At 36.7% G+C, this 25,192-nt stretch overlaps 1 protein-coding gene and 1 pseudogene across 1 annotated transcript in view; both read right to left on the bottom strand.

Moving 5' to 3' along the window:
• The window catches only part of CD96 (CD96 molecule), a 98,258-nt gene that overhangs the window by 54,599 nt on the left and 18,467 nt on the right, over window positions 1-25,192 (bottom strand). The window contains exons 3-7 of the mRNA XM_074214448.1: window positions 22,569-22,693; window positions 17,524-17,716; window positions 7,687-7,739; window positions 2,973-3,060; window positions 822-1,010 (exon numbers count right to left, since the gene is read on the bottom strand). Of these exons, the coding sequence (XP_074070549.1) occupies window positions 822-1,010; window positions 2,973-3,060; window positions 7,687-7,739; window positions 17,524-17,716; window positions 22,569-22,693 (648 nt within the window). The remainder of the gene's footprint in view (window positions 1-821; window positions 1,011-2,972; window positions 3,061-7,686; window positions 7,740-17,523; window positions 17,717-22,568; window positions 22,694-25,192) is intronic.
• On the bottom strand, window positions 12,657-15,129 carry LOC141507774 (enoyl-CoA delta isomerase 1, mitochondrial pseudogene; annotated as a pseudogene).

Raw genomic sequence — 25,192 nt, 5'->3', positions numbered from 1 at the left:
AATTTCTGTTTGCTGTTTTGTTTGAATAAATAGGCTTCTTCAGTATGAGTACACAAAATCTTTTGTGTAATCAGCTTGTAGTGAGAAGGAACTAAGCTGGCATATGTCAGCTAAGGATAACAAGCCTTTAGACCAACCAAAAAAGTAACTATCCCCTCTAAACTCAAACTCATACTATTAGAACAGAGATGTTTGAAGGGAGAAGACAGGCCTAATTCTAGCCCAAATAGTTCTTTGAATATTATGCTGGTGATTTACATACTCAGTTTTTCTCCTCTGCCTAAAGGTGAGCTAAGTCTCAGATCTTATCTATTGATGCCATAAACAAAGTACATCTATTAGACAATCCGTAAAGACATGCATATCTTACACCTAAGATGAAATTTTCTTACTCAATAGTATCATAGATTTAGAGTAAGAAGTGACCCTTGATAACATCTCATTAAGGAAATCTCTAGGCTCAGAGATTCCTAAAAGTCAGGTAGGAGGATACAGACATAGGCAGAAAGAACAGATCAATGTGACAATTCTAGAGTGTAGGCCAATTAGAAAGTAATGGAAACCTCATGGATTGTTGCATAGAGTTCAGCTGCAGATACTGTAGTCTTTTCTTCATGGAACCCCTCCAATCTGGAGGAATTTTTCTTAGAATTATACTTGCCAGTAAATATTTGTGTTGAACTGAAGTCAAATTGAATTTTATAAAAGATGAATTATGCATGATGTCCTGTTCTAAGTATCATATGTAACCTGACAGCCCTAAAAAGACACATTTTGAATGGGGGAAAATATTTATTGGTCTTGTTAGGTAGGTAACTCACTTAAGGAAAAAGCTATTTTTCTGGATGAGATATTCCACATTTCATTTCCAGGGACAGGAAACAAAGTCATGCACCAAATTGTCAAATTATTAGATTGAATTGGCTGATAAGGCTTCAGAATCTTCAACTTAGATATTAGTTCATAAAAACCATTATCATTTTTCTTCTTTTCAGTGGTAATGCATATACCTAGAAGAGAATAAGGAAGTTGGTTATCCACTATCATTTAGTATATGTGCTATAAAACTAAAACTATCTAAAGTATGGGGATCAAGAGAAATACAAGTGATGGTCCAACCATAACCTGCCACTTGAAAATAGGGGAATGAGAGAGTCTCTTCTCACCACAGGCCATCACTTTCTGATACCAGAAATAAGAAATCTTTACACAAAGGGTACCTGATGTCAGGTTGACTGTGGAAGTGCCAGAGTTTTCTTCTTACAACTTTGTTACATTTCAACTGTGATTTAGGAGATGCAGGGAATAAAGGAGGTACATGTCTTTGGCTGTTAAACTACAACAACAGAACCTAAAAATGAATGCTGCTTGAAGGCAAAGCATAGAAAATTGGGACAGTTTTCATTCATAGGATTTTCTTAAAGTATGGATTCTTAGCCTGAGGACTATAGAACTCTTAGATTAAAGTGAAACAAACCATTACAAGCCATGAAAATATTTCTTTTTAATCGAATAATCTAATAAAACACTGCTGTGGTTGGATTTTTTAAATGTAAAATCATTCAACTAATTCAACTAATAATGGTAGAGAAATGATTTGAGAAACATCCACAATAACATACCATCATAGATAGAGCTGAAAGGGATCTTGGAGGTTATTTTATTTATTTGTTTTTCCAAATATATGCTATGATAGTTTTTACCAACCATTTTTAGCAAAGTTTTATATTTTATATTTTTCTCCCTCCTTCCATTCTCTCCCCCTCTCCTTGACAGAAAGCAATCTAATATATGCTCTGCATTTATAACCATGTTAAACATAGATCTATATTGATCATTAAATGTCTCAATCTTACAGATGAGGAAACTGAAACCTTGAAAAATTAAGTGACAAGCAGAGTCACACAATAAGTGTCTGAAAGAGAATTTTAATCTAGGTCATTCTGATTGACAGTTAGAACCCTATATTAATTATGCCTTACTGTCTGGGCTTGTTTCCTTCTAAAAAGCAAAAACAAAAATAAAATTTTGTGTGTGTGTGTGTGTGTGTGTGTGTGTATACATATATATGCATGTATGTGTGTATAGTATATTTAAATGTTAGTGATGGTGATTGTTGCCAGTGAAACATTTAAAGACCAGTGAAAAAAATAATAGTAAAAGGGGAAAAATTATTATCACAGGTGGAAGAAGAATTATGCTTTGAAGCAATTGAAACAAGATGCTTCTTATATAGTATGTTATGTTGGGTCACCTATAGAAATAATTGCCTTTCTTTCTCATCGGTTGAATTTGTCTTCAATGTGTTTTCCTGATCAGTACCTTTTAATCCTTTTTTTGGGGGGGGGCAGGAATTGAGGTTAAATGACTTGCCCAGGTTCACACAAAGAAAAATTGTCTGAGGCTGGATTTGAAGTCAGGTCTTCCTGACTTTAGAGCTTGTGATTTATGCTTTGGGCCACCTGGCTGCCCCTCTTTTTAATCCTTTGTCCGAAGAATAGCTCCAAATAGTCCTTCTCTTTGCGATGTGGCATCCCTTACCTTTTCTCAGTCTTCATAACTCTTTCCCGGGAAAAGATGATGTTCTTTTTTGTTTGTTTAAAGCAATCAATAACTAATTGAATTTTAAATAATGTGATTATTGAGGATTACTTATTTAATTGAATATCATCAGTCTGAGGAAATTCTGTAGATCTATAAAAGGTTTCTCTTTACTTATTGTTAACCAAACAAATGAAAAACAGATTAGCATATTTGCCTGTGATTTGATTAATTCAACCATTCTTTTGTTCTGAGAAATGTTTTCTTCCTCCTAGAAGGAGCAAGCTGAGGTACCAAAAAGCCTCTGGCAGACAATAATATGTTTTTCTTGGAATTAGAATGAATTTTGAATGCCAAGAGCAGGTTAGCCAATGACTTTTACTCTAGCGCATCTGTCTTCTGCAAACATTTTCATTGACTCATTTTCTCACCTTTTTTGTTTTGAAGAAACTCTCCATTTATATACCATGAGAGGTTTGCCGTGGGGAATATATTCCTCACCAAACAGTTAAATTTTATCTGCAGCAGAAAGGGAACACAGAGATAATCATTGATATGTTCAGTTTATGTGGGGATTTGAAACTTCTTGCCTTCTGATAACGTTGGACACTTAACACTTCTATAACCAAGAGATTTTTCTTTCTAGTACCCTGTCTAATAAATATTGGCTGTCCCATGAGTCTATGTTGTTGTTTAGTCTTTTCAGTCATTTTCTACTCTTGGTGACCCCATTTGAAATTTTGTTAGCAAAGACACTTACCATTCCTTCAATAACTCATTTTACAGAAGAGGAAACTGAGGCAAATAGGGTTAAGTGACTTGCATAGGGTTTCACAGCTTATAAGCCTATAGGGCCATATTTGAACTCAGGAAGAAGAATCTTCTTGATTTCAGGTCCATGATTCTATCCACTGTGCCACCTAGCTGACTTTTGGGGTACCCATATATGGGTAATCCCCAATTTACAGATTTGAGTGTCTAAATATTTGCTTTTAATTTGGTTGTTTTGGAATTTATCATACCTTTTTCCAAATTTTCTTTCTCTACAACAATAATGAGGAAATTCCAATAATCTTTGGATTATTCTCCCCATTTTAAAGAAGAAATTGAGATGAGAGGTCAGTGATAATCTAGATCACTCAGTTAAGTATAAAAAACAAGACTGGACCCATACTTTGACTCCTCTTTCCATTATATCATACTGCCTCTCATAAAAGCATATTTAGTTTATATTCAACCAATCTATCAGCAAGCTTTTATTAAATGCCTACTACAGGCAGGTACCATACTAGACAAGAGGAATATGATTATGTGAAATGTAGCTTGCTTTATTAATTTGCAGGTTGTTTTTCCCTTTAGATTGTTAGCTCCTTGAGGGCAGGGTTCATCTTTTGCCTCTTTATATCCTCAGTGCTTAGCACAGTCCTGGCCCATAGTAGGCATTTAATAAAGGTTATTGATTGATTGATTACTTTGAATCTTGGATTCTAAAGGCAGCTAGGTAGTGTGATAGAGAATAGAGTGGCAAGGAGTCAGGAAGATCTGAGTTAAAATCTGGTCTCTGACACTTAGTAGTTGTGTGAATCTGGATAAGTTACTTAATTTTTTTCTGCCTAATAGTACCTTCCTCTCAAATTTATTGTGAGGATCAAATGAAATAATATTTGTTAAGTTCTTAGGATAGTGCCTGGCATGTACTAGATAATTAATGTTTGTTTTATTCCTAAAGAATTCAGTTGTCTTAAAATATCACTAATGAACCATATGGTGGGTATATATAATGACTCACTGTCTTAAAAAAAAACACCTTGGTTTCCCTATTTATATATTGCTTTAAGGTTTGCTTCACTCTGTAATCATTTTTTTTCCCCTTTGGTCTAAGCATAGGGTATAGAGAGTGGAAAGTTGGAGTCAGAAAGACCTAGATTCAAATCTTTTCTCATATGTTTCCTTTTCTCAAAATGATCATTGGGCACATCATTTACTTTCTTTGTGCCTCACTTTTATCATCTGTATAATGGTAAAAATAACAATAATAAAATAAATCCACAGAATCTACTTCACAGAATTGTTGTGAAAATCAAATAAGATCAATCAGGAACATAACACTTAAGAAGTATCTATCATTCAGGAAATTACACATTACTCCAAAAGTCTTAGTGCAATTTTAAGGTATTGGTGCTTAAAGCTTCATTGTTTTAAATAAACTGCATTGTTTTGAAGAGCTATTAAAGTTTTAACTACACTAAGGTTTTTGGGTCACACAATATTCTGTGATAGGAAAATGAAGTGGATTAGTGAGGGAAGAAGATTTAAGGATGGAACAAATGATAATTACTATTGGATAGACTATCAGTGATGGATCTGTGATAGAACCTGATATAACCACATCAATGAAATAAGAAGTAATTTTGTATAGCTAAAAATAGAAGTTTTGTAAAACCTGGACATATATTATTTCTTTTGATCTGCATAAAACTAAAACATAAGGGCTATTCGTCCCCCTCCCCCCCTTGAAGATGGAGATGAAGAAGAAGAGAGATTATGACTTGCCCAAAGTCACACAGATAGTAAATATCTAAGTCTGAATTTGAGGATTCCTTATAAGAAAAAAATAAAAGGGAGAGATTTTGCCATTTTTTTCCTGGTCCTAGGTCAACTCCAGGCATTGACAGAAAAATTGTTAATATCAATTTTAACATTATCTATTGCTCCCTCTTAATGATTCTGGTATTATCAGAATTCCAGAGGGCAGCCAGGTGGCACAGTGGATAGACCACCAGCTCAGAAGTTGGGAGGACCTGAGTTCAAATCTGACTTTAGACACTTTATAATTGCCTGACTGTATGACTTTTGGGCAAGTCACTTAACCCCATTGCCTTGTCAAAAAAAAGAATTCTGGTAATGTCCTTGCATTACTACTCTATATTAGGGTGAGTTGAGTCATGGCCTAACTCCCCACCCTAACACCTTTCTCTGTAAACAAATTCAACTTGAGATTGACCACTGTGAGGAATGTAGGGCATTGTTGGTCTTCTCAGGGTGTGTGTGTGTGTGTGGGGGGGTGCCCAGTGAATCCATTACAAAGGGGGAATGGCCCCAGTCAATCACAAAATGGGGAGAGTTTTCCTAATCCCATTCCAGAGATAACAAACCCAAGATTAGAAGAATCCAGTTCTCAACTGGTCAGGAGTGACCGAGAGATCTTGACCTAATGAGTTTGAGCAATTAGGTAATCAAATATTATCCCACACATCCCCTGTGATTATTGGGGTTCATCAGCATATCATGCATTGTATGATGGGGGTAATCATATTAGAGACATGTCATGAGATGGACAGACCTCTTAGGTTATAACTCAAACTCTGAGAGTCTATGAAAATCCAAGAGGGAGGGGAGTTTCTGAAGACTAAATTACCTGATTTTCCAATGCTACCTTTTGCCTCATGCTAATTAAGGCACCCATATCTTGCAAGGTTCATGAATAAAATCTTCAATTTCTCTCACTCTAAGCAGGTTTTTCTTTCATTCATTTATAACAACCACCTTCCAAAGTAGTGTCTGATAACCTTAGCCCCTTCCATTGGAATTCTTGGCATGAAGGGCAAAACAGCTAGAATCCTTGCTCACAATGACAAGGGCAGCTGATTTCTCAGGATCAGGTCTTGCTGCCTTGTATGACACTCTTCCCTCCACCTTTTCTCCTAAACCTATAAGAACCTCTCTTGTAGGTCTTCTTGTGGGACATCCCCCAGGGTGGAAGGTTAGTTACCCTATTCTCTCTTATTAAAGAAATTTTAATTCCTCAACTTACATGTTTGATTTATTTAAGTACTTGACTGTATTATTTCAAAAAAGGTGATTTGTCTTAGCATGCCTTAGCATGACAAACAAAACCAAATCAAACCCCTACCACCTCCCTGTCTGAATTTCTCTACCTTTTTGTGCTTGTCAACCCACTATCCAAGTATCTTTATACTGCCTTAAAACCCTCACTGCAGCAGCTCTACTTGGGGATATGGGCAAGTGTTAGCTGGGGACAGGGAAGGGTAATTGGAGCATTATATTTCAGCTAGATGTTGATAGGAAAACATCTGATCAAATGAGAATGTTCAATTTCCTCATAAACTTGTTTGTCTTTTAAATATTCTTCTGAAATGGATCTATGATCTCATCAATTTAGAGATGTTTTCCCCAATGAAGCAGTTCACTACCATGCTATACAATGATCAAAATTGAAGTGTTGAGAGAGAAATCATATATCCTGAAGGAAAAAATATATATATATATATATATATAAGAGATAGCAAAATTATATAATAAGACCATTTTTAAAAATAAAATTTAAATTAATAGTCTTTGGTCTTTGTTCAAACTCCACAATTCTTTCTTTGGATATAGATGGTATTCTCCATCACAGATACTCTAAAATTGCCCCTGATTGTTGCATTGATGAAATGAACAAGTTCATTAAGGTTGATCATCACCCTGATGTTGCTGTTAGGGTGCACAATGTTTTTCTGGTTCTACTCATCTTGCTCAGCATCAATTCATGCAAATCCTTCCAGGCTTCTCTGAATTCACATCCCTCCTGGTTTCTAATAGAACAATAGTGTTCCATAAAATACATATACCACAATTTGTTCAGTCTTTCCCCAATTGATGGATATTCACTCAATTTCCAATTTTTTGCCACCACAAACAGGGCTGCTATGAATACTTTTGTACAAGTGATGCTTTTACCCTTTTTAATGATGAGAAAGAGATATTATTATTATTATTATTATTATTATTATTATTATTATTATTATTATTACCCCCATTTACAGAAAAGGAAACTAAGACTGAGGGAGGTCCAGTTCTATATCTACTTCACTACTAAAAACAAAGATTGTAAAGACAGAAGCTATCTTTCTGAAAGACATGGAATTTGGGAAGGGAAGAGTTTATAGGTTTTTTGGGGAAAAAAATCCAGCAGTGGGGCTGGCTCATATCTTATAGTGACAATACAGTCATTCTCTTTCTCAATAATTAATTGAGAATAATGCTCAATAATCAAATCCTTTAGTGGAAAAGCTCTTGATGAACATAAATCTTGATCTCTTATAGTAGTTAAGGTTTTCAAAAAGAATTTAGGTTACTTACTTCTAAGGTATCAATGGAGTTGTTCTGCATGTTCATGGAGATTTCTGGTTTAGCTATAAAGGAAGATATAAACATGGTTAGTTGTACTGAACAACATTTCATAGGGCTTGTCAAGGCCAGGTCCTGTGTGTGTGTGTGTGTGTGTGTGTGTGTGTGTGTGTGTGTGTGTGTACATGTGTTTGTGTGTGTGTTTGTGTATGTATGTATACTTCCATGCTTATATCCTCTACTTAATCACCTTCTATCCCATCTCCCAAAATGTTCCCTTCATATTCCTGCTTCAGAGTCCCTTGATTTCCCTTTTCCCAGAAAGCATGGTATTTTAATTTTTTCCCCTATTTGATGATCTTTTCTTTGCTGTCCTATATGTACTGATTTTGGTTTCTACATTCACTGTATCTTCAATTTTTATTTGTCTCATTCACTTACATTTTCTTGATACAAACTTGTTCTGTAGGAGTGTTAATGCCCAATTTAGTAAAAAAATCAAAGGAATATAAATTTTTTGAGAGCAGATTTATATGAGTTTCTAGTGTTGTATTCCAATTACCCAGGATATCTTCATATTTTAAAATCTAATTTGATTGCTGCCTCCACTTGAATTTATATCCCATTCAATTGAAACACATCCCACACTTCTCTCCCTATTACACAACTTTTCCTCAGCCATCTCACTGCTATGCCACTCTGATATGGTCCATGGAAATGCCACTCTCTTGAGAGTGTAGTTTTTTTTTTTTTGTACTACACTTATCTGTTGCTTCTGGCTTCTATTTCATTCTATTTCATCAACTCATCTGTTAACCTGCTGCCCTGTCCCACAGAGACAGTGATCACAATGTCTAAGGGATATTTATTTTGTGAAATCTCTTTAAAAGTGTACATTCTTTCTTGATCTAGGAAATCTAGAACTTAAGTTTGTCGTCCTTTACAAAAGTCGTTCTCCAGCACCTTGTCATGTGTATTGCTCATCTTCTTGAATGTTATGACAGTGGAGCATAAACCTGGAAAACTTCTCAAAACTGTAAAGACTTGGAGTATGTGGCCCACCCTATGCCAATTCAGAGAGTCTCAGCCTTGCCAAATCTGGAAAGGCTCATCTCCAGAGTTCACTGCCAAGAAAAATTTTCTTTCAACCACAGTCACTCACAAAGACAGTTTACTAGGACTCAGAGGGGATGTCAAATCTGTAGTCATGGAAGGAGATTCCATACCGGTGGAATTAAGGAATATTAATAAAATTTAACACAGGTTTCTCTGGGCATCTTCAATTCTAGCCTGGAGACAATTTTGAGGGGCCTTTTGAGCATATTCAGTTTCCTAACATGGAACCCACTGCCTGTGTCTTTAAAAACAGCAAGTCTGAGTCACGTACTCTTTTTCTGCCATCTTTTGATTGTTTTCTTTTCTGCTGAACTCAACATGGAATTCCAAGAACTGAACTCGGGAGAGGGGAAGGAGTTTCTTTCCCTTTCTTTTTTTCCTCTCTTAAATTATTTTATTTCTAATTTATAGATACAGATAACAAAGTTATCATGTAAATTTTGTTTTTATTCCTCCCCCAAAGCTACCAGATACAAATAAATGCATGCATGTATGTATATAATATATATATATATATATATATACATATATAATTATTCTATACATCCTTCTTTTTTGTTGGTTCTTTTTCTGGATGTAGATAGTGGCTTTCTTCATGTTCTTTCTAGTCAATTTGGATATAGTTATAATAGTCAAAATGACTTTCCCAGAATTGTTCCTAAAACAATATTGCTATTTCTGTACATAATGTTCTCCTGGTTCTGTTCATTTCACTCTTCATTATTTCATGAAGCCTTTCCATGTTTTTCTATGATCATTGAACTCATCATTTCTTATAACACAGTAATAGACCATCACAATCATATGCCACAACTTCTTAAAGATAAATCTCTAAGAAGTGGGTCTCAGGTGTTTGGTTATTGGTTTCAGGTGTCAGAAGTGATTTTTTATAGGACCCAAGAGCTATGGACAACCTTGGAACCAAGAATACAGGTAGGATGGTACAGCCAGTCCAACATGGAAGCCCCAAGAAGTCAGGGTGTCTTGAATTCAAGTCTAAGGGAAGTTTCACAATTGCAACTGGGACTGGGGTCTATGGGAGCCATGCTAAATCATAAGTCTAATAATCCTCTTTCCCTTTTTTAGATTCTGACAATATGCAAGGGGTGAGTGGGATTGTCTCCTTTGAATTGTGGGAATATTTGTCTATTTGTGATTATATTTTTGGAAGTAAATATTCCTTTGTAAAAGTTCTTGTTGAAAAAGTCAGTGTGGTTTATCATAATTGTAAAGACCTCTCATTTTGAGCTCCCACATTTTCTCTTGCCAATGTGGAAGATCATTAAACTGCCACTTTCTCTTTGCTTACTAATTAGCTGGCAATTACTCTAACTGTTCCTACAATACCTTATTACATATTGTTTCATTTCCTCTCTCCTCCTCTAGAGGCATTTCAATTTCTGGCTGATATTTTGTTCTTTATTTTCTGATCATATATTTGCTGTTCCATGTCAGGAGCTATCTGTAAGGAACTGGTTTAGAAGTTTTGGGATTGAGATCCAGTGGGGAATAAGGAGTGGAATAAGAGAGAAGGTAGAGAAGCAGCATCTAGAGGAGCAAAGAGCTGGAGAGAAAAGACTAAGAATTTTCAGGAGTGATGAACTGAAACTGGCATCTACTAACTGGGAAGATCAATGAGTTTTGGCAAAAGTCCTGGAAGGTGATGTGGAAAATCTTTCTGGCATCGTTTGAACAGACTTGTACCTAGAGACCCAAGTTTGTTTAATGCTTAATTCAGGACCTAGGTTATACTGATCAGAAACCCATTTGGATCAAAGATTGATAGAAGGAATGTGGAGATAATAGAAGCATTTTCCTACCGGAATTATTATGAGGATCAAATCATATTTGTTAAAGTAATTAGCACAATTCAATTATATGTACATGCATGTTTGGTTGATTGTATGTATGTATGCACACATGCATTCTTTACTCCTAGAATGATCTCCTGGTCCAACCCAGTATTTTGAAAATATGAACCAAAGGAGACTTCTGTGAGAAAATTTGAATTTATAACCACCACTACAACTGGCAAAAACAATGAAAAACTAAACCTCAAAACATCTTTGAAAACAATGTAAACTAAACTTAAATAAAAGAATACAAAAGATTAAAATTAAGTTAATTAAATGAAGTCCTATAGGAAAAAGTCCTATAAAGAAGCAAATGTTCTCAGAGCAAATGTCAGAGATTTCATCTAAACTTTCTATAAGCAGATAGCTAACTGATTTTGTTTGGTATGGATGCAGACCTAGTTCTTGTTGTTAATGATGAGAATTATGGTTCCCATAAGCCTTCATGAAACTAGAAGGATTGGGTTGGCCTTTAGGAGTCTGGAGGGCTGGCTTGATTTTAAACCTTATGGAAGTGTCTAGCTCCAGCATAACCTGAAAGTCCTGAGGAGTTTAGCTCCTCTTAGAGAAAGATTTCTTAAGTTTTTTTGAGTTATGGATATCTTTGGTCCTCTAGTGAGCCCTGTGGATCCCTTCTTGGGTCCTTGAATGTATAAAGTAATGTTCTTAGGATCAAAAATAAAATATTAAATTAAAATAAAAATATCAAAATACATATTTGAACTATAAGTATCTGAAAATCTTTATATCTCTATAACATATTTATATTTATCCCTATCCATATCTCTGTCTTTATCTATAATAAGTTCCAAGACCCCATGAATTCTGGTTTAATTTATAGGCAGCCCTGAAGTTTGTTCCAAAGCAAATCCAAAAATCCTTGAGGAGACAAACCTAGAAACACATAGAAGTTCTGAGAATCTAATAGACCAGATATGACCCAAGACAAAGTAGGAGATAACCAAATTCTTTCAGTTGTGAAATTAGGGCATTTTAAAAAATAGGGCTAAATACTTTATTGTAAGCTATTGCTTGACTGTCTGATGCCATGAAAATAGAGGAGGCATGTTAGTATTTTACTTAGTTAATCATTCATTTGCATGAGCTGATATAGAAATTAATATTAGTATCTAATTCAAAGAGATTAGAGAAGGGTCTATCCCTGAATATGTCTAGTAGCAAAGGAATGCTGGTAGAGTTGAAGGTTCCTAGGACTGTAGAATGCAATCATTGTACAAAGCTAAAATAGATAAGGTTTATCAGTGAGGCAGATTGTCCCTGGGTTAAGGCTGAACCTGTGATAGACAGTTGAGTTCCTTCCAAAGCATGAGAGGCTGGATTCTTGAATCAAGAGACAAAGAGTACAGTGATGTGGAAGGTGTTGCAAGAAGACTGATGGCCCCCTTTGTCACTTGTAAGATGGAGATCACAATGTCAGGGGGCTGGCACTGTTTAAATTAGTCAGTCTGCTAAGAAACAAGGAAAGGGAGAAGTAAAAATCAGAGATTGGAAATGGGAAGAATGGGAAGAGATAGAATTTTATATATATATATTTCTTTTTTTTCCCTGAAAACTTGTTTATTTGAAAAGTCCTGTTGGTTTGAAAAACAATTCCACCCTGAGTATATATATATATGTATATATAGGAGTGAGAAGGTATTCCTTGCAACTCATTGATTACCTGTGGAACCCCTTTTCACCACTAGCAAGCAGGCAATTTTAAGACTGGGGAACAAAAAAATCTAGGACTTTTATTCACAATTCTCTTTGTGCAAGGAAGGGTCCTTAGCAAAGAAGTCACATTTTCAAGTTCCAGTAATCCTACTACTCATGATTCCCAGGTAAAGTGCTGCTCAGGAACAGGAGACTTCCTTTCTACATCATCAGGCAAAGTCTCTTTAAAACTTACCTGACACCAGCCCTGGAGTCAGGAGGACCTGAATTCAAGATTGCTTTAGACACTTAAAAACTACCTAACTGTATGACCTTGGGCAAGTCTCTTAACCCCTATTGCCTTGCAAAAAACAAACAAAAAAATCCAGAAAAAACAACCTACCTGAGTACCTTCTAGGGGAATGTGGGTGTGGGAGTTAAGGGGGAAGGGAACAAAAAAGTACCTATGGGAAGGGAGGAAGGATATCTTTGGAATATCAGGATAAAGGGGACAGGATCTTCTGAAAAGATCAACAAACTAAGAACAAATAATTAAATTTAATTTTGTCTTGAAAAATACTTTGTTTTAAAAATCTACAGCTACTCAAAGATAGGCCTGTAGGGTCTACACATGACTTTGCTTCAGTGTCCCCAGCTATATATCCTGTGTCAAGAGTCTAACCTTTTAAAATCCTTGTCGATCTTTAAGAAGCTTTAAATGTACATGAAGTGACTTTTGGATGGAATCTTTATATCAAGGTCTCCTTCAGATCAGTACAATGAGACATAAAGCTGACAAAGTTCTGAATATCTGCTTCTCCTTTCAACAGTTGGTCAGTGGAAGGGTTTCACATTATGGTTTTGGTAAGCTGTGGAGCATGGTCTGGAATCTTCAGCCACTCAGACATCACAGTGAGCTGTGCCCTGTACCATGTCTTCTGGCACTATTTGATCCCCAAAACCTATTCTGAGGACATCAGCAGGAGCAAAGAGTAGCTACTGATGAAGGTTATCTTTAAACCAGAAAGGAGCCACAATGCCTAGCAGCATTTCATTATGACCAATGTTGTACTTTGGGTTGTTCACCAATAATTCAGTAGTCCTCAGCATAGTGTGCTGCATTCTCTCCATACATTTCCTTAATAACCAGGCCAACAGAGAAGATTTTGGGGCTGTTGGATGTTAGGATGACACCTGTGCAACTTTGATCATTTTCCAGTTTTTCTAAGCTTATTACCAATTCAGTTAGTAATTCTAGAATTAAACTGTTCACTAGAGGATTCTTCAGCTTGATTGTAGCAACTCCAAGATTTTGATCCAAATCCACTGGAATTCGGTGATTATTATACGATCTTCTTGATGTTGTTGCTGGAAATCCTATCTAGCTGGGCATGTTTCCACACTGTGCGGAGTGGAGAAGGTTCCTGAGCAAAGGAGCCCCAGACCTGGGCTTTGTCCTTTGGGTTTTCATATTTTTTTCAATATATTAGGATACTCTGCACAAGGAATCAAGGCCTCCTTAAGATCAGTACAATGAGAGAGAACTGGACTGTCTCCTGATCTTTGGTGGTTCACTAGAGTATAGATTAAGAATTGGAGAAAGTTCATAATTCAATTAGTCTAATTGCCTCACTTTTCAGAGGAGGGAGCTAAGGTGAAATGATTTGTCCAAGAATTTAGGGTTAATGAATAACAGAGACAAAAAAAAAATGAACCTAGTTCCTTTGCCTCCAAATAGACTGATCAGTCTGCCAATCAATAAACATATTTTAAGCACCTACTATATGTCAGAATGTGGTTCCATGAATAGAATGCTGGGGCCTTGAGTCAGGAAAACCTGAGTTCAAATTTGGTCCCATACACTAGCACTGTGACCATGGGAAATCATTTAACTATTTGACCCAATTTCCTCAACTTTAAAATGAGCTAGATAAGGAAGTAATGAACCACTCCAGGATCTTTGCCAAGAAACTAAGTGCTGGGTATATAAAAAAGAGGTAAAAGACAGTCCCTGCCCTCAAGAAATTACAATGTAATGAGGGAGACTATATGTAAACAAATATGTACAAAGCAAGCTCTATACTGAATAAATAGGAAATAATTAGCAACCCAAAACATCAGAATTAGAAAGGATAGGGGTAGTCTTGCTAGGGAAGGTGGGATTTTAGTTGAGACTTAAAAGGAAGTCAAGGAAACAGAAAAGAGAGGATTTCAGGCATGGTGGGGGAATGAGAAAATGCTTGGAACCAAGGGTTGGAGGACCTTGTTCATAGAAGAGTCAAGTGCTCAGTGTCATTATATTGAAGGATATGCTTGGGGGAATAAGATGTAAGAAGACTGAAAATGTGGTATGGGGAGGGGGCAGGGAAGTATATAGCACTTTAACTGCCAAACAGAGCATTTTTATTTATTTCTGGAGGCAACAGAAAAGCTAAAGGAGATTAATCAGTGGAATGGGGTGGGATAGGGGTTATAAGTGATATGATCAGACTTAAGCTTTAGGAAAATCACTTTAGAAGCTGAAAGGAAGATGGATTGAAATAGGGAGAGACTTGAGGTAGGCAGAACCATCAGCAGACTTGCAATAATTTAGTTGTGAGGTGATTAAGGCATTTGTTCAGCTAGTGGCAATGTCAAATAGCACTTTTTCCAGTGCACCACAATATGTGAATTAGGTTTTCACCAAAGCATTCCCGCTATTCCAGTGCAATGATTATTTTCATATTTAACTAAATCCACACATATAAATATACCCAGGGAAGTCCTTATACTTTTTCTCCCCCCCCTTACAATCTTTACCATTCATAACTTCATGTCACCCACCCACCTTCATGAGCAAATTTCTACATGGGATTTGACTTGTCGAAGTACATTCAGGGAATTCACATCCATGGATAGTTATAATGGAAGGAACCAGATGGGAATTCTTGCACTATCATAATTTGGTTTCCCTGTATGCAAATTGGTAAAGGAAGATATAAATACAAATTAAAATGTATTTGGCCTGATAACAATATTTTATAAAAAGAGTGAGAATGATATGGATAAAAGTAGAGAGATTACAAAAATAGTTAAAAATTGATAGAAACTATTTGACAATGAATCTTTATAAAACAGTAAAAACAACAAAAAACAAAAATTGAAGATTTAAATGTCAGAAGTATTACTACTTTAAGTCATTGCCAGAAAAACTTCAGTTAATGAAGATTGTGCTGCCAAAACCAAAATTTAGATTTTTATCCATATTCTGGATGGTTGCTTTGGTCTAATTGCAAAAATATAGAAAATATTATACCAGGATAAAGCTTCATTTCAGGAGCCGGATTAAATGTTGAGTAAATAAGACTATGAACATGTTGAATTGGTGGCAATCCTAAACATTTTTTTTGTTTAAAAAAAAACTTCAAACACATTTTAGCTCCTCAGAGACATGACACATTCCACTCTGGCTCTTAAACCAATGACTTGAGATAATGAGGAAGAAAAAAAAAGTGTGTGTGTGTGTGTGTGTGTGTGTGTGTGTGTGTGTGTGTGTGTGTGTGTTCATATACAATGATTTTTATCTAAGGCAAGTGGTGGGATGAAAAGCATTCAGAGGGAGAAAATGTATCCTGGAAAGTCTAAGGTTTTCATATTGTTGAAAATGAAGCAGTCAAAAGGAAGTCAGATGACACTGTTAAGGGGGAAGAAAGCTGAGGGGATGCGGAAGAAAGGTGATGGTGGGTAAAACCAGACCCTAGTCTTCAGGGGCAAGGCAAGCAGGATAATGTCAACACTATACATTTCTTGCCTAAGATAAAGCCTTAGATTTCATACTCTAGTTCCTGCTCTGAACAAAAGCAAAACAATTCAAGACATACCTACAACTAGGCCTACCCATTCTTCTAAATCTGTAATTGTTTTCCCTTCTTTGTTCAGTAGTTTCAGGCATTTTTGACTCTTTGTGACTCTATTTGAGGTTTTCTTAGCAAAGATATTGAAGTAGTTTGCCTTTTCCTTCTCCAGGTCATTTTACAAATGAGTAAACTGAAGTCAACAGGGTTAAGTGACTTGCCCAGGATCACATAGCCAGTAGGGGGTCTGAGGTCAGATTTGAACTTAGAAAAATGAATGTTACTGACTCCAGGTCCATCACTCTATCCACCATGCAGCCTTGGGAATTTATAAAGATAAATAAATAAGTTTTTAAATAAAGGTAAGGACTTTTTGGCCAGTTCTGGCGCACATAGGGTCAAAAGAAAGACAAGTCTCTAACTATATTTGCAATTAAAGAAGCAGATTTTTTTTTTAGGTTTTTGCAAGGCAAACGGGGTTAAATGGCTTGCCCAAGGCCACACAGCTAGGTAATTATTAAGTGTCCGAGACCGGATTTGAACCCAGGTACTCCTGACTCCAAGGCCAGTGCTTTATCCACTACGCCACCTAGCCACCCCTAGAAGCAGATTTTTTATTTCTTTTCCAATATTTCAAAATAATAGATATTTTGGATTGCTGCTTTACTTTCTCTTCACCCTTTATCAACATTCACAATTTAAAATTTAATTCCTTGTTAACATAGACATGGAGAGAAATCAAAACCAAGGACTTCTCTTTATTTAATTTTTCCTTGTATCACTGGGCAACATGGTCATAGAATTTTCTCATTGTCTTCTGAAATTTTTTCTTGTTGAATTTTTGCATTGTAAGCCAGGCCAGAGAGAATTGTTAGAGCTGAATTACATACTCCTGAGACTCAAGAAATAGTAAAATGACAATCTTGACAGGTCACTTTCCTGGAAGAGATTCATTCTAGCATATCTGGAATTGGTCCTGTAAGGGACCAAGGGGCTGAGGATAGAGGGAAGCATATCATTTTCCTGTTCTCTTTCTACTGCTATGCCATTGAGTTCCAGTAAGCAATGCCATATGATTAAGTTTTTAGCAATTACAATAAAAGTGATTTCCAGTACTATTGGGGAAAAAGTAGAGTTACAAATAAGCCATTGCTCACTAACTGGCTAACAAGTCAACACTGCAGCTTTTTATTTTATCCTATTTCATTGACTGAATTTTTATTGTTTTCGTTGCTAACTTCCTGATCCAAAATAGAGAATATGAAAAATAAATTAGGTTTTGATTGGACTACTCAGAATTAGATCTTGTTCTCTACATTGCAAGGCAAAGTTCAACACAAGAGATTTACCTGAAAATATTAGTAAGATTGAATAGAGAAACAGAAAGTTCTTACCAAAAACTTTAATTCTGGTGACATTCTTCAGTATTTTGTCAGGTTGGATTGCAACATTGCAGGAAAATTCTCTGTCATCATCAGAGATTTCAATGGATGACAGGTAGAGTCCATGGTCTTTAAGTTGGATGTTTCTGTTCTTCAGAAAGGTGTTGTTTTGGAAGATAAGAGTTTCTTGTGTTCCATTTTTCTCCTGTTGAGAATATCATTAAATTCGATCTTCAGTTATCAAATAGATTGATTTATTTCAACAAGCATTAATTGAGCCCAATATTTGTCAGGCATTAGACTGCTAGGGATACAAATACAAAAATGTAGCAGTCTTTGCCATCCACAACCATTCATCATATCAAGAGAGACCATCATCAATGGTGTTGGTGTGATGGTTATGCTGGTTAACAGGCAGGCAGAGCTGTAAATCACTCATACTCACTTATTCCTTTTTGTGGTTTGTGCTACACCTACTTGAGCTACTCTTTCAGCTCCTCTCCTCAAAGAGTGACTTTTTTCCCTCAAATTTAGTCTAGGGAAGATAGCAGAGTCTCTGCCTAGCTAATCAGAGCAGTCACTACAACATGCATGACTCATGGCCCAGGGGGAGTCTCAATGTCATTATTCTATCTGTCCTGAACCCCCATCCAGAGACCTCAATATGATAAGATGCTATTGTTTTACATCTATCTCTCTCTACTTGGGTCTCTCAATTGTTGCTACATTTAAGTTATAATAATATACATATAGATTGGGAGCATTTAGCACAATTGCTACTTAGGGAGAACACAGAAAGATACACAAATTTTTAAGACTCAGGGGAAGCATCTCTTTTCAAGGAGAGGCATACTCAAAGATGTAGTCTCAGTACTCTGATAAACAAGGGAAAAAGAAGGGAGAGGGAGTCTGAGATAGAAGATATGAAGTTTACCAAGTTCCATGTACAAGCCAAAGAGAATTTATCAGAAGCAAAAGATTAGCCCAGATACATCCAGTGCATAATATACTCACACAGACGTCTTCTTAAAATCTGGCAATAGCTAATGGGAATTTTCCTTCATGTTTTCCCCTTTCCAAACTCCCTACAGTCTTTCTACCATGGCCCTCTCCAGTCCTGGGCTTTTTCTCCTCCCCTAAAATGCCTTAGAATGGAAAAATCTGATTTGTCAAAGTCAGATCCCTATAGTCCGAAGGTTAAGTGGCAAAATTCCCCAAGTGATTGAAGAGAAGACCCTGAGAAACCTCTGCATGAAAACAGCAGACATCTACTTCAAGCTTCTTACTACATATGTGCATAATCAGTTAGTCAATAGATATTTAATAAACACCTACTCTGTGCCAGGTACTATACTAAGCAATGTAGATACAAATATAGATAAAAGATAGTCACTGCTCTCAATGGGACTAATGGGAGAGACAACATGTGAACAACAAATATGTATGTATATAGAGGATGTAAACATACACACATTTATCCATCCATCCATCCATCCAACCATCCAGCCTTCCACCCACTTTTCTCTCTCTATCTCTCTCTTTCTTTCTCTCTTTCTCTCTTTCTTTCTTTCTTTCTTTCTTCTTTCCTTTCTTTCTTTTCTTCTTTTCTTCCTTCCTTCCTTCATTCTTTCCTTCCTTCTTTCTTTCCTTCTTCCTTCTTTCCTTCCTTTCCTCTTCTTTCTTCCTTCCTTTCTTCCTTCCTTCCTTCCTTTCCTTCCTTCCTTCTTTCTCTTTCCTTCTTTCTTTCCTATGTGAAGGCAGAACTCTCCTTCACATTTCCTCAGCAGCTGCCTGGACTTGTGCATTGCAGGTAACAGGACCAAGGACAAGGACCCAGGGAATGAGCTGGGAACTGAAATCTGTGGTCATATCTACATTCCCCACCCTCACTCCACTGCTACTCAACTCCCCAGCTCTTACTTGAGGCTAACGCTAGGGTAGGCTGCTAGGTGGCTGGCCCTGGAGTCAGGAAGAATTCAAATCCTGGACAAGACCCTGGGCAAGTCACTCAACCCTGTTTAATCTCAATTTCATCATCTGTAAAAATGATATAAAGAAGGAAATGACAAACCACTCCAGTATCTTTGTCAAGAAAATCCCAAATGGGATCATGAAGGGTTGAACACAACTGAACAACAGCAACTCTAGGGCAACGGGAGAGAGGGTGCAGGGAGCACCATTCTACCACAAGCAGGTTCCTGCAGTGGAATTTTGGGGGGGGTAATAAGCATAGAAACTGAATTGAATACTCCTGAGATGATTAGTCCTTTTTTTTCCTCACTGGGACTTTGAGAGCTTCTTAAAAAAAATCTTCAGGTTTCTCCAATTTTAAGTCTTGAACACATGGGATTGGGGAAAGGAAGAATCCAGAATGTGCTATTTCACACAGTATTTTTTTGTGATAGTTAAATGTTTGAATTCAGTCACTAATGGGCCAATGACCTTCAATGGCCTTGAAGATGCTTAAGTCTTTTACCTAAGCATCAAACAGCCTCTTGGGGAAATTCAGTACTGTATTATTTTATCTTTCTTCATTTAAAATATACTAAGCTCAGGGGCGGCTAGGTGGAGCAATGGATAGAGCACTGGCCCTGGAGTTAGGAGTACCTGAGTTCAAATCCGGCCTCGGACACTTAATAAGTACCTAGCTGTGTGGCCTTGGGCAAACCACTTAACCTTAACCCCATTTCTTATCCTTTTTTTCCCCTTTATGCATGATCAGATTCAGAATAACTGGATTCTTGCTGTTCCTCACCCATGGTTTATGAGGTACAACAAAATACCTTTTGGTTAATTAATAACAGTTGATCTCATCTCCACACCTTTGTAGATGCAACTCTTCCCCCACCTTGCCTCTGCTTCCTACCAGTCTCATTTTCTTCTTGGGAGTCATCTGGATATGGTGTTAAATATAGATCAGGAAGACTATAAATGGCCCTGGATGCTAGATAATCAGGGTTAAATGACTTGCCTAAGGTCATGCAACTTGTAAGAGTCAAATATCTGAGGTCATATTTGAACTCAGGTCCTCCTGAGTGTAAGGCTGGTGCTCTATCCACTACACTACCTAGCTGCCCATAAGCACCCATATTGATCGTTGGGTAGGGGGTGAGGGATGATCTACAACTGTGATATCTTTAGGAAAATCTCTATGCTAAAAAATTCTTTCACCAGAATCAGATCTTTTGTAATTGATAAACTTTATAGACTTGTCTGAATTACTGAGAGAATTAGAAATGACTTGTACTAGTACCTGTCATGGGTATACCTTGAACCTATATCTACATGATTCCAGGGATAGTTTTCTCTTATTTATAATAATATAGATGACAGAGGGAGAGAGGGAGAGAGAGAAGAAGAAAAGAAGAAGAAGAAGAGAGAGGGAGAGCATTTATTGAATACTCACTTGAACTAAGCACTGTACAAAGAACTGGAGATGCAAAACAATAGGGAGCTGGAAGGGGGAAGATCAAGATGTAGAGGGAAGGAGGTTACTGGAGGTGGGGGCAGGGCAGTCATCATGAAGGTGGAGCGGACTGGAGAATGAGCAATCAGTGAGGAGGTCTCAGGGTGGGGGTCATCCTCAGGGGAGCAATATGCATGATTCATGCCATCCTTGCTGTACATATTCTCTCAACGACTGCCTTCTCATTTTATTCAATTCTTGTCCATGTTTCCCTGCTCCCTCTGACATGCCAAGCAAATCTTCTATAAAATATCTACCCAACATGCACAGATAATAGTCACTAATATTGGACCCATAATAATATTAATTTAATAGGTAATAAAATGCTTCTTAAGTTATATTTTAGAGATTGCAAGTCTTTTGAGGGAAATTAAAGTACTAAAAAATGAAAAGCCACATTTTATTCTATGATGGGATGAGAATAAGTTGCTGTGCATTCAACTCTCTCAATCCCACAGCTATCAATTAGAAACAAGGACTTAAAAATATGAGTAGACTTTTTTTGTCACAAGGAGATACACAAGGCATTTAATTACTGAATGTGTCAATGCAATGATCCTTTAAAGCAGAGAGTCCCCTCCCCCCAAGGTTAGTCTCATACTTTTCTAATTTTTAAAAAAATATTTATTTATTTATTTTAAATAGCAGCAGACTGGTCTGGTAGTTGAATCAAGGTAAGACAGAGTTCTGAAATTTGCTTCCCCCATCCTTTTACAATGTGACCTTCAGAAAGTCATTTGATCTCTCTTCACCCCTCCATTTATCTAAGCAGATGTCTCAGCAGGATATTGAGCTAAGGTCTAAAGTATTGGTAAAAAGAGTTAGCTAGTCAGTGAGTTCCTGCTCATTCAAAACACCATTACTCTCTGACTGTATATAGTACAGTAAATTATTATTCTTTGGGGTGAAGGGGATGGGAGGTGTTATGAACAAAGTAAAAATACAGCCTTTTTTGGGGAAACAGTCTATTCTAAAACCATTAGGTGAGAACACTACAAAGCAATAAATACAGCAAATATAAATGAACATATATTGAAGCAATTCAAAATATCAGATAATTAGGATAGTGACTAAATTTTACATATATTTCTCCATTACAAGTGGGTATTTTTGCCATTCCTCACACATCATCCTCTCTCTCATCTCCATGCCTTTGTATTGCTTGTCTTCCCAAGTCTAGAATACATACTCTCTTAGAATAACTAGTTTCTTCTAAGTTCAGCTCAATCATGGGGCATATTTTTTATTTTTTTTAATATTTTTATTTTTTTAAATTTTTTGTTTTTTTTTCCATGGGGAATTTTTCTGAGTCCTTCCTCTCTTTTTCCCACTTCTGCTCCAAATAACATTGAATTCACTTTTAATGTATTTTTCCTTTGTCTGCATGTGTCTCCCTGAAGAGCATGTAAGCTTCTAGAGGGCAAGGTTTCTTTGAATTTTGACACTGACTCTTCAATATGTTGCCCATTGCCTGACACATAATAAATGCTTGCTTATTGAGTGAATATTACTATTTATTATTTCTCTTTTAAGACTCAATCAATGTGCAAGTTTCAGGTCAGTTTTTCATTGAAAAAACAATAATGCTTACCATCCACCAGCGAAGAGTAATCCCAGATGAAGCTACTGAGAATATATTTTGAAAACATGGGATTTCCAACGTATGGTTGAATAATACTTCTACTGTATAGTTACCTCCCCTCTCATCTTGTGCAACTAGCAAAAATGAAAAAAGAAAAAAGAAAATATCAACAATCATATTTTAAGCTTATAAAATTTCTTTCATCCAAAGAACATAAATACTTTCACCAAATGTGATCCATTAATCCTCAGAATATTCCTATAAAATGGAGAGGAAGCAAGTACTATTGCCTCACACTTTGCAAGGATAAAACTGAGTTCCCAGGAAATATAAGACAGAAAATCATAGACAGAAGAGAACAGAATTTAAATGGAAATTCAGCAGCCTCTTCAGTCTTACCCTGAATTAACTGTCTAGTCTCTGGTTACATTTGCCTGGTTCACAAGGAAAAAAAATCTTTTAACCCAGTATTCATTTTGGCCCTTTAGATAAAAGTAGGAATAATGCACGTGTTTCTTCTAAATGAACATAGGCAACCTTTAAGAAATTACAATGCAAAAATAAAACTGAGCTGACCCACAGCCTTTAAGTGGTTTTACTCTACTTTGATACTACTGAGGACAAATTTTTAAAGCATGAAATTTCTATGTTATGGTTCTCTTTGGAAATCTCCTTCTAATCAAGTAATGCAATAAATTTAAAATAGCTTCTTCTCATTTCATTACCTCTACTCTTTCATTTTCTCTCTCCTCTTCTTTCCTTTTACTTGCCCATTTCTCTCTCTCTCTCTCTCTCTCTCTCTCTCTCTCTCTCTCTCTCTCTCTCTCTCTCTCTCCTGCATGAGGACTTTGCAACTTTGGGAACTGATGTTTTTGTTTTTAGAATTATAATTTTTATTATTTCACATAGATGAGATATAGATCCATCAAAGTATATTTCCTGGGCAAAAGTAGCAGATGGACTTGTCCTCACATTCCCAAGTAGCTCACATCAATGAGTTTGAAGGAAGATCACATCAAGAAGGAAAGGAGATTAGACCTGTTAAGGGGGCGACCAAGAATATAAAACATCTCTAAAGTTTTAATAATTAGAGAAATGACAAATCTTATACTCCACTTTATTTTATTTTATTTTTTTTTAGGTTTTTGCAAGGCAAACGGGGTTAAGTGGCTTGCCCAAGGCCACACAGCTAGGTAATTATTAAGTGTTTGAGACCAGATTTGAACCCAGGTACTCCTGACTCCAGGGCTGGTGCTTTATCCACTATGCCACCTAGCTGCCCCTATACTCCACTTTATAGGATAATTACATATATACACAAATATACATGAATGCATATATCCATGTATACAAATCTATCTCTATCTCCCTGCATCTCCATCTCTATCTCCATTTCTATCTCTTTCTTTATCTCTATCTATACACATAGAAAAACCTTAGAACCTGATTTGTCTAAGAGCAAATCTGAGAAGTTTTGGTATATAACTATGTTCCAAGTACTCAAAATGTATCTTTCGGGCTCATTTTAGACATTCCTCTGCTGTGGGATGGGAAGAGAGGAACTATTTATTTCCTTTAAGAATCCTGAGAAAGAGGGCAGCTAGGTGGTACAGTGGCTAGAGCACCAATGCCGGAGTCAGCAGGACCTGAGTTCAAATGCTACCTCAGACACTTAATAATTGCCTAGTTGTGTGACCTTGGGCAAGTCATTTAACCCTATTGTCTTAAATAATTTTTTTTTTGCTAGGCAAGGAGGGGTTAAGTGGCTTGCCTAAGGTCACACAGCTAAGTAATTACTAAGTGTCTGAGGTCAGATTTGAACTCAGGTTCTCCTGACTCCAGGGCCGGTGTTCTATCTACTGTGCTACCTAGCTACCAAATAAATAAAAATTAAAAAAAAAGACTCCTGAGAAAGCATACATACTGAATTTTTAACACTCTGCTAAGTGTTGTTGTTCAGTCCTTTCAGACTGTTCCTGATCCCATTTAGGGTATTCTTGGCAAAGTTACTGGAGTGTTTAGCCATTTCCTTCTCCAGATTACTTTACAGATGAAGAAATTGAACCAAACAGGGTGAAGTGACATGCCCAGGGTCACACACCTAGTAAGTGTCTGAGGTTGGATTTGAACTCAGAAAGATGACTCTTCCTGACTTCAGGTCCAGGCTCTGTCCACTGAGACACCTAGCTGCCCATTCAGACCATCATATTTTTATACTAGTCCTACAGCACCATAGTTCAGAGAATAAAAATACATAATATACTATCTGGAAGGCCTCATAGGAGAGAAAGGGAGCAAAATGACTTCTCAAAGCTGATGGGGGAGGCCCATATTAATGCTTTGTTTTCAGAGAAGAGGAAGCCAGATGTAAATGACTCTAAAAGCCAATAGGAAATGCTGATTCACTTCAAAACCCACTTTTTCAACAGACATTTGTATATACGTTTATTTGTAAGTGCTTTCGAAATGATTTTCCTCCCACATGAGGTTTATCTACCCAATGAACTTGGCAGCTTCCAGAAGGCAATGTATCTTCCAATGGGCAGGAACTGTGGCTGACTCACCACCAGGAAGGTGGGTGAAATGAAGGACTCCTTGGTTTTTTGCCACTATCAAGTATAGGAGTCAGAATT

The sequence above is a fragment of the Macrotis lagotis genome, chromosome 1, assembly GCF_037893015.1.
Source record: "Macrotis lagotis isolate mMagLag1 chromosome 1, bilby.v1.9.chrom.fasta, whole genome shotgun sequence".
Taxonomy (NCBI): Eukaryota; Metazoa; Chordata; class Mammalia; order Peramelemorphia; family Peramelidae; genus Macrotis; species Macrotis lagotis.
The sequence above is the reverse complement of the archived record's forward strand: the minus strand, read 5'-3'. Positions and strand labels throughout refer to the sequence as shown.